The following is a 10000-nucleotide window of genomic DNA, read 5'->3' on the forward strand; positions in this document are numbered from 1 at the left end:
CACCTTGGAATGAAATTAATTGATATTGCACAGGTATATACATATTAACGTATTATCATATGCTGAGAATCATTAATAAAGTAAATAAACTATTCTCATAAAAATGAGGTTTTGTAGCTTGAGTAGGAATTTCCAGCATATATTCATTTGTTTGATATGTGGATATTCAAACTAGTAAGCAATTCAATGAATAATGAAAATAAATGTATCCTTCTTTCACAACTGAATGATGTTCAATTGCAGGAGTCTTAATAATTAGAAAACAATTTTAGGCTATAACAGAATTTAGATCCAGGTATGAGGATATTCAGATAAGTAACATCCTGGTAATTAGTACTGTGTTGCATTAAATCAGTACACAGGTTAGTGAGGATTTTGATTAGTATACAAGTAGAAACTGAGAGTCAATATTCTAGCATCAAGTAACAGTTCAATCTCAATCAGGTCATGTGTTATTGTAGCAAGTGATATTAAGAAAGTAACATAATATAAAGTGACTTTGTTACAAATACTTGCGGATATGAATAGGCTCTTCTGAGGCAAACCGAAGGTGTGCTGATTGCCTGTCAGCTGTTCAGTGAGGAGCTGTAGATCTGTGCTGCAGAGAGGAGGAGAGAACCGGCAGCGTGAGAAGGAAGGCGCTCTGTGTATTGACAGAGAGCGGATGACGTCAGCTGAACAGCGTTCCGATTTCAGTAGTGCAGAGTTAAAGTTTTGAAGAAAATAAACTTTTCCTGTAGTGCTTTTAATCCAGAGTGAATACAGAGGTAATTCCTATAAATTTGTCTTAATTCCAAGAACAAAATAGTTCAGAGTAAGAGCTTTCAGCATTGGTTACCGGTAACGATTCACCTTAGAAGTTAGGTCTGTCTGGCTTGAAAGTAGTCAGCAAATGTGATTCAATAAACAAGCAACTACAGGTGTTCTGATCAAGCTATTTAAGGGGAGTGAACTTAGAGCAGGTAATGGATCTTCTTAAAGAGACAGTATCGTGACAGATCCCCCCTTTCAGGAAGGGGCATACCGTTGTTTCGGAGCCGGTTTGGAAGGATAAGTACTATGAAATTCAGTAAGTAAACGGGGAGCATGTATATCTTTCAGTGGTATCCAAGAATCTTCCTCAACTCCGTACCCAGTCCAATGAACCAAATATTCCAATTTATTATGTCTCAGACGAGAGTCAAGAATCTTTTCAACCTCGTATTCAATTTGATCATCAACTATTGAGGTGGTATCAGTTTGAGATAAGGAATCTGTTGATCCAAGATAAGGTTTTAGCAGGGAAACGTGGAAGGAGGGATGGATTCTTAATGTTGATGGTAAACGTAAAGTTAAAGCATTACTATTTATGATCTTTATAACCTTAAATGGTCCAATGTATTGGTTTGCTAATTTCTTTGCTGGCACTTTGAGTTTGAGATTTTTCGTAGAGAGCCAGACTAGATCTCCTAATTTATAGGAAGGAGGTGCTTTATGTTTTTTATCAAAATACAGTTTCTGGTGATCTTTTGCGTCTTGGAGATGTTTTCTCAATGTCAACATGGATGTCTTGATATTGGTAAGATGATCCTCTACATAAGGAGTAGATGATGTAGTAGAAGTTTTGGGTAATGTCAAAGGATGGAATCCATAGGTGGCAAAAAAGGGAGACATTTTAATGGATGAATTGTAGGTGTTATTATATGAGAACTCAGCCATGGGTAACCAGTCTACCCAGTCATCCTGAATATGTGATACATAACAACGTAAGTATTGTTCCAAGGTCTGATTAAGACGTTCCGTTAGGCCATTTGACTGAGGGTGAAAAGCTGTTGACATTCTAGGAGTTATCTTGAGTAGGTGACAGAGTTCTTTCCAAAACCTGGAAGTAAACTGTGTTCCTCGGTCGGTTACAATGGATGAGGGTAAACCGTGTAGTTTAACGATATTTGAGAAAAACACATTTGCAGTTGTTATAGCATTAGGGGTCTTTTTCAGAGGTATGAAATGTGCCAAACGAGTTAAATGATCAACCACTACCAAGATGGTTGTGAAATTTTGTGAGTTAGGTAAATCTACGATAAAATCCATGCCAATCATGGACCATGGAACTTCTGGTACAGGTAGAGGGTTTAATAAGCCAAAAGGTTTATGATGTGCCTTTTTGTTTCTTGCGCAAACATTGCAATTTCGTATGTAAGAAATTACATCTTCCTTCATGTGAGGCCACCAGTATTGTCTATTTAATAAGTCGTGGGTTTTATTCATTCCTGGATGTCCAGACATCGGGGAGTCATGAATATGTTGAAGAAGTTCCTTGCGTAAAGATGAGGGTATGTATATGAGTTCTTTAAAGCAGAACAATCCAGAAACAGGATCTTTCGAGCATGAAGTTGGTATGGAGTTGTCCATATCTTGGTCAGTGTGTAGGTCTGATAGAAAGGTGCTTGCTGTTGCTAGGATCTTGTATGAAGGGATGATAGATCTGACTTCCTCTGACTCATAGTGTGGAATTAAGGATCTTGATAGAGCATCGGCCTGGATGTTTCTGGACCCGGGTCTGTAACTTAGCTGAAAGTTAAAGCGGTCAAAAAACAGTGACCAGCGTACTTGTCTTGAAGAAAGTGTCTTGTTTCTTTTTAGATATTGTAAGTTCTTGTGGTCAGTTAATACCTGGAAAGGTTCTTCAGTTCCTTCTAGTAGGTGCCTCCAATGCTCAAGGGCACTCTTTATTGCTAATAACTCCAGATCTCCAATAGAATAATTCTTTTCAGCAGTGGTAAGTAATCGAGAATAGTAGGCAACAGGATGACGGTCTTGAGTTCCTTTGCGTTGTTGAGACAGAATGGCACCAAGACCTATATTTGAAGCATCTACTTCCAAGGTGAACTGAGAGTCCGGGTTTGGTAACTGCAAAACTGGTGCTGTAGAAAAACTTTTCTTTAATAGGTCAAATGCTTCCTGAGCTGAGTCTGTCCATTTGAATTTTTGTTTGCCAGTGAGCTTAGTTAATGGTTGAACTATTGTTGAAAATCCTTGTATGAATTTTCTATAGAAATTCGAGAAGCCTAAAAATCTTTGTAAAGATTTAAGCGTTGTGGGTGTTGGCCAATTAAGTACGGCTTCCACTTTGTCAGGATCCATAAGGATTCCAGTTGGGGAGATGATGTATCCAAGAAATTTTATTGTTTTTGCGTGGAATTCACATTTCTCAGCCTTGGCATATAAACAATGTTCTCTTAATCTTGTAAGGACCCAACGTACGTGCTTAACATGTTCAGTGATATTTTTAGAAAAAATCAATATATCATCTAGATATATAACTACGCACACATCCATAAGATCTTTGAATATATCGTTGATAAAGAATTGGAATGTGGCGGGGGCATTTGTTAAGCCAAAAGGCATGACGTTATACTGGAATAGGCCATAACGGGTCCTGAAGGCTGTTTTCCATTCATCCCCTTTTCGCATTCTAATAAGATTATACGCCCCCTTGAGGTCTAATTTGGTAAAAACAGTAGCGTCTGTGAGCCTTTCCAGCAATTCAGGGATAAGAGGCAGGGGATACCTGTTTTTAATTGTAATTGCATTTAGTCCTCTATAGTCAATAATAGGCCTAAGGGTGCCATCTTTGTTAGTTACAAAAAATATCCCCGCAGCAGCGGGTGAGGTTGAGGTAGAGATAAATCCCTTTCTTAAATTATCGTCAAGATAATCTCTGAGATATTTTAATTCCTTTTGGGACAAAGGGAAAATACGACCAAAAGGGATAGTGGTACCTGGTTTAGTCTCAATAGGACAGTCGTATGGACGGTGAGGGGGCAAATTTTCTGCTTCCTTGAGATTAAACACATCTGAAAAATCAGAATATTCCAAGGGTATCTGTTTTTGAACATGATTAATTTCTACATATGGGTAACAGGTATTGGAACAAAAGGATGAGTTAAAGATGAAAGAGTTTTTGCACCAATCTATCATAGGGTTGTGTTTTTGCAACCATGGGAATCCCAATATAATGGGATGTAGAGAACTAGGAATTACATCAAAGGTGATGTATTCCTTGTGATTTTTGTCAGTTGTAACTAAGAGGGGTATTGTATGGTGTGTAATAGGCCCTTTTAAATAAGTGGAACCATCAATTACCTTCACATACACAGGATTTTGCTTGAGCACACAAGGTATTTTATTTTTATTTACAAGATTATTATCAATGAACATTCCATAAGCACCGGAGTCAATCATAGCCACGTTCTTGAGAAGATGTTGATCCCACTGCAAAGACAACGGTATTGTTATGCATGTATCACAACTAAATACAGTCTTAGGGTTAACTGATAAAATCTTACCCCGTTTTTGTCGATTCAAGATAGGACAATTAGAAACTGTATGATCCTTTTGACCACAATACATGCACAAATTTGCTTGTCTTCGTCTAAACTTTTCCTCTTGGGAAAGTGGACCTTTGATAGTGCCGATCTCCATAGGGACTGATGTAATGTTCCCTCTGTCAGGATGATTAGTTGTATATTTCTTTGGATAATGTTCAGTGTTTTGTTTCTCAGAGCGTCGTTCTCTGTATCTGCGGTCCATCTGAATACATATTTTAATAAGAACATCTAAGGACTCTGGAAAATCAATTCGAGACAATTCATCTTTTAAATGTTCTGAGAGTCCCAATCTAAATTGGTTTCTTAGACTCACAGAATTCCACTGTGAGTCTGTGGCCCATAATTGGAACTCTGCTACATAATCTTCTACTGGTCTTTTTCCTTGTCTCAGAGTCCTTAGATTGTTCTCGGCAGTGATTTGAGTATTACTGTCTTCATATAGAACAGACATTGCCTTAAAGAAATCATCTAAAGACTCCAAGATAGGATCAGAGGTTTCGAAAAACCTGTCTGCCCATGATCTGGGCTCTCCATTGAGAAACGAAATAACAGTACATACTCTTATTCTGTCAGTATGATATGTTTTTGGTTTCATGGTGAACATTAATATACAAGCGTTTTTAAACTCACGGAAACGTGAACGTATACCAGAGAAAATAGGAGGAGGGTTAATATGAGGTTCTGGATGCTCTGTTGTTTTCTGTGAAAAATAGTCATTCATTAACCTCTTGAGTGTATTGTTTTCATTTTTTAACTCATTTAGACCTTGTGCCAGAATTTCTACTTTTTGATTTAAAGTAGTTATTTCGGTAGCCATAGTAGCTGGATCCATCTTTATTTTAGGCTTGTTTATTCTATCATATGCTGAGAATCATTAATAAAGTAAATAAACTATTCTCATAAAAATGAGGTTTTGTAGCTTGAGTAGGAATTTCCAGCATATATTCATTTGTTTGATATGTGGATATTCAAACTAGTAAGCAATTCAATGAATAATGAAAATAAATGTATCCTTCTTTCACAACTGAATGATGTTCAATTGCAGGAGTCTTAATAATTAGAAAACAATTTTAGGCTATAACAGAATTTAGATCCAGGTATGAGGATATTCAGATAAGTAACATCCTGGTAATTAGTACTGTGTTGCATTAAATCAGTACACAGGTTAGTGAGGATTTTGATTAGTATACAAGTAGAAACTGAGAGTCAATATTCTAGCATCAAGTAACAGTTCAATCTCAATCAGGTCATGTGTTATTGTAGCAAGTGATATTAAGAAAGTAACATAATATAAAGTGACTTTGTTACAAATACTTGCGGATATGAATAGGCTCTTCTGAGGCAAACCGAAGGTGTGCTGATTGCCTGTCAGCTGTTCAGTGAGGAGCTGTAGATCTGTGCTGCAGAGAGGAGGAGAGAACCGGCAGCGTGAGAAGGAAGGCGCTCTGTGTATTGACAGAGAGCGGATGACGTCAGCTGAACAGCGTTCCGATTTCAGTAGTGCAGAGTTAAAGTTTTGAAGAAAATAAACTTTTCCTGTAGTGCTTTTAATCCAGAGTGAATACAGAGGTAATTCCTATAAGTTTGTCTTAATTCCAAGAACAAAATAGTTCAGAGTAAGAGCTTTCAGCATTGGTTACCGGTAACGATTCACCTTAGAAGTTAGGTCTGTCTGGCTTGAAAGTAGTCAGCAAATGTGATTCAATAAACAAGCAACTACAGGTGTTCTGATCAAGCTATTTAAGGGGAGTGAACTTAGAGCAGGTAATGGATCTTCTTAAAGAGACAGTATCGTGACACGTATATTGTTACTGTTACTGTGAATTTATTGATTGATGTCAGCAATAATTGAAGGTATTATGAAAATGTTTAGGAAGAAAGTACAAACGGTTCCCCCTTCACGGCCTCAAAATATTGCGGCTTGGGAGGGGACCCCATATCAGGAATTAGCAGGGGAAGTCTTGTCTGGGACTGACCTCCCAGATAACGCTGAATTTTTTGACAAAATAGAACCTTGTGAAGTGTTGAATAGATTACAGAATGTAAAAGTTAAGACAGATTCAGACACAGAAAGGTTACATAAGAAATTATGGGTGTTATTACAGGCATACAGAAAGACACACGAGCAGTTAGAGGAAGCTGTAGAGCAGACGGTGTGCCTGCAGAGTCAGAATAAATTGCTATTAAAAAAGAGCCAGTGTTATGAAGATGTAGCTCAACAGGCTGTGGTTAAGGTAGCCAGGGCCAAAGTAAAGCGGAAGGGTGGTAGGTTGAGCAAAAGTAAGTTACAATCAGTATTACAGAGCAGGGCCAGATGGGACCCTGGGGGGTGGGATAAAACTTTGCAGAAATGGAAGGTCCATTTGGGAAAAGCAGTAAATGTACTGAATGACAGATCCATCACTGACAGTGAAATCTCACTGTCCAGAATGATGGGCACACAGGAGTACATTGAGCATCATGCTCAACATGCTGTGGTAACGTGTTGGGAAACTAGCCCTGAGGGGAAAATGTCCTTAGTTGATTCCCAAACGAAGTCCACTGGAAAAGGATACCAATACCTGGATGGGACAAAAAGGGCCAGTGCCCCTGAAGCCCCAGGGCCAGGGTTGGACTTGCTTTCGTTGGAGGACCTGGAGTAATATTTCCAGGGCCCATACGAAACAGTCCAAGCACCTAGTATCAGTATGGCCTATTTTAAGCAGGCTTTGATTGATACTGAAGTGGAGGCAACTTAGATTTATTAGGGAGGGGGAGACTATAGAGGTAAAACAAGCAGGGGTGGCATTGAAAGTAGGAAGTCTCCCTAAGCAGTGATGTTTTGTTTTAATTGTACCCATCCCAGAGTATTTAATTAGCATAGATGTATTAAAAGGGAAGTTACAATATAGTGAATGTAGTCAAGGATAGGGAGCAATGATTGGCTGCATGTGCCTGCGGGCAAGTGCTATTTACGGAATTAATTTGAAGTATGTTTCCTTCCTAGATTCTTGTTGGCATGGCTGTTATTGTGACCGGTGCTCTGTTGGGACTCCTTTTGGTCGTATGCGTAAGCCAAGCACTGATGAGCCAGAGGATGAAAGTGAGGTGTCCGGTGCCAGCTATCACACCTTCCATGAGGGAAGCATGACCGTTCCGTATTGCACAACATGGGCATCCTGCTCATCCCATTTACCTTTGATGACAACGTAACCTGTTTGACCAAAAATGAATATGGAAGTTGGATGCTCCTTACCAAGCGGGAAAGGGTGGTATTCGAACTATCAGAAGAAGACACAATTACCTGTGACATCCCTTCCTCCACTGTGCATTGTGTAACTAAAGATTTTTGTTCTGCTGCAGTGACCAGGGAAGACTGTAAGGAGTCTAAGGAGGATGAGAGCTGGACAATTGTTTTACAGGATGAGAACTTAATATTTGAACTGCAAGAAGGGGTTGGGTTGATTTGTGAAAATCCCAGTATGCCTTCCACTTCCCCAAAACTAACAGTGGGGATTCAGGAACGCATTTTAGGTTGTAAAACATCCATTGATACACAGGTTTTGGGCTGTAATGTTAAACATATCATACACTGATGGGGAACCAGAGGGACTGACATATGTGTGTAAATATACAGGAAAAGAGTCATCTGAACCTCTTTTAATGTATATCAGGAGACCTGTAATAGATGGGAAATTATTAAACAACCGACACAAGGGAAAGAGGGACCATGCACGGCGCCGTCTAGGCTCCCTGCATGCCTCCTCATGGGAACTTGATAATACCTTTGTAAAAACTGCCAAAGATGTGTTTAATGTGACAAATGTTCAGGGACCATGTTGGGTATGTGGGTTTGTGCCTCACGGGCAGACTAGGGGTTACCCTTATCTAGGTGTACCTTTAACCATGAGTATGCTTGCCGATATGATTGGGAATAAGACTGTGTGGAATTTTACAGGTCTTAACACACCAGGCAGGGATGACTTGCTGGATAAGTTGCATCTAGCTAACAATGTGACTACAGGTGCTATTATGTTTCAAAATCTAGATGGGGAGATATATAGTACTAATAACCTAACCCAGCTACCTGACATGATAATGTTAATGTATAACATAGGACGGCTAGTTAAAAATAGGACAGGGGTATTCAACATTAAACTGAAATTCTATGACTTCTCATATTTGACTTATGCCCATGAGAAATGGAAGACTAAGTTTGGTGAGCCCAGAGACCTTATTAAAGACTGGTACCAGCTTAATAGGGAAACACTAGCAGGTAACACACGGACTAAGGATGGGAGGAAGCGATTGAATAGGATATGTCCACCTTTTGTTAAACTGCCAGTGGGATATTATTGGTTGTGTGGCAGGTGGGCAGTAAAGGTAATACCTTGCACCCATTATGGCCCATGCTTTTTAGGATATATATTCCCTGCTTTTAACATAACCACCGCGCTTCCACCGCCTATATTGCATAGAACACGAAGATACCTTGACCTGGACAAAATACACAATGGAGTTAAGATTAGTGAAGGTATGCGCCTGCTTGCAACATTTGTCCCTCATTATGGGGCTGCCACAGCCCTCACTAGATTAAATACGCTAGCTGATTTAGTGGATGAAGCTTTTAATGTAACTAGAGATGCAATAGAGCTCTTAGCATTAGAACAGGAACAAATTAGGATGGTGGCATTGCAGAATAGAATGGCTCTAGACTATCTCCTAGCTGCAGAAGGAGGAGTTTGCCAAAGAATCCACCAGCAATGCTGTGTGTACATAGAAGACAATACAGGTAAAATCAAACATGACCTACACAGACTAGAAGAAGTGCAAAAGCACATACGTGAGGTACATGATGATTCATTTAGCAAATGGCTTAAAGACTTTGACTGGACTTTTGGACTGGGGGGATGGCTTGGAAGCTTAGGCAAAACTATAGTTAAATGGCTATTAATAAGTCTGGCTTGCTTGTGTGGGATATTCATTATAGTAAAAATGTTTGGATGTTTCTGTAATACATTGGGTAGGATGTGTTTTAAACCAAAAGACAATATTACTTGAGTGTTTTAATTATTAAGGTATGTGTTTAGAAACAAGCAAGGTGTCACATGACCAAGGGGTGGAATGTAAGGAAAGTGGTTGCAGTAATTGCTCATATAACACTTGCTTAAACTTGTGTGACTTTGCCTTTAAGAGAGTGAAAGCATTGCACTAACTTGGGTGACTTTGCCTTTAAGAGAGTGTGCCTTTAACAGAGTAAAAGACATTAATTAACTTCAAGTAGATGACACTGAATTTTGCTAAGTCATGCTACAAGTGGTAAACAACCGATGGATGCTGATGATAAGAAGTCAAAACCCAGACAGAACAAGGGTGTAACCTTGGCAGGGGTCACTTACTGACATTAAGGAACACATTGGTATAGGGGCTAATGCCATGGTAATATTGTTAATTATTATTAAGTGCAATAGGCTAAGTAATATTAATTGCAATAGGCTAAGTAATAAAGCCATTATTGATGTTTAGCTATTAATTATATCTATGGAAAGATTGTTAAAACTATTATTAATGTATTTGACAAAAGTAACTGCATAAGACCACATAATTAATGTTAGGCAGAAAAACATGTTTGTTTGAAACTAAAGATGACG

The 10000-nt window shown here is 38.9% G+C and overlaps 1 protein-coding gene across 1 annotated transcript in view; it reads left to right on the forward strand.

Moving 5' to 3' along the window:
• LOC128667181 (uncharacterized) overlaps positions 1-9874 on the forward strand; it is an 11080-nt gene extending 1206 nt beyond the window's left edge. Inside the window, exon 2 of the mRNA XM_053722110.1 lies at positions 7357-9874. Within this exon, the coding sequence (XP_053578085.1) occupies positions 7923-9410 (1488 nt within the window). The 5' untranslated portion in view covers positions 7357-7922 and the 3' untranslated portion in view covers positions 9411-9874. The remainder of the gene's footprint in view (positions 1-7356) is intronic.
• The last annotated feature ends 126 nt before the right edge of the window (positions 9875-10000 follow it).

The sequence above is a fragment of the Bombina bombina genome, chromosome 7 (genome assembly GCF_027579735.1).
Source record: "Bombina bombina isolate aBomBom1 chromosome 7, aBomBom1.pri, whole genome shotgun sequence".
Classification (NCBI taxonomy): domain Eukaryota; kingdom Metazoa; phylum Chordata; class Amphibia; order Anura; family Bombinatoridae; genus Bombina; species Bombina bombina.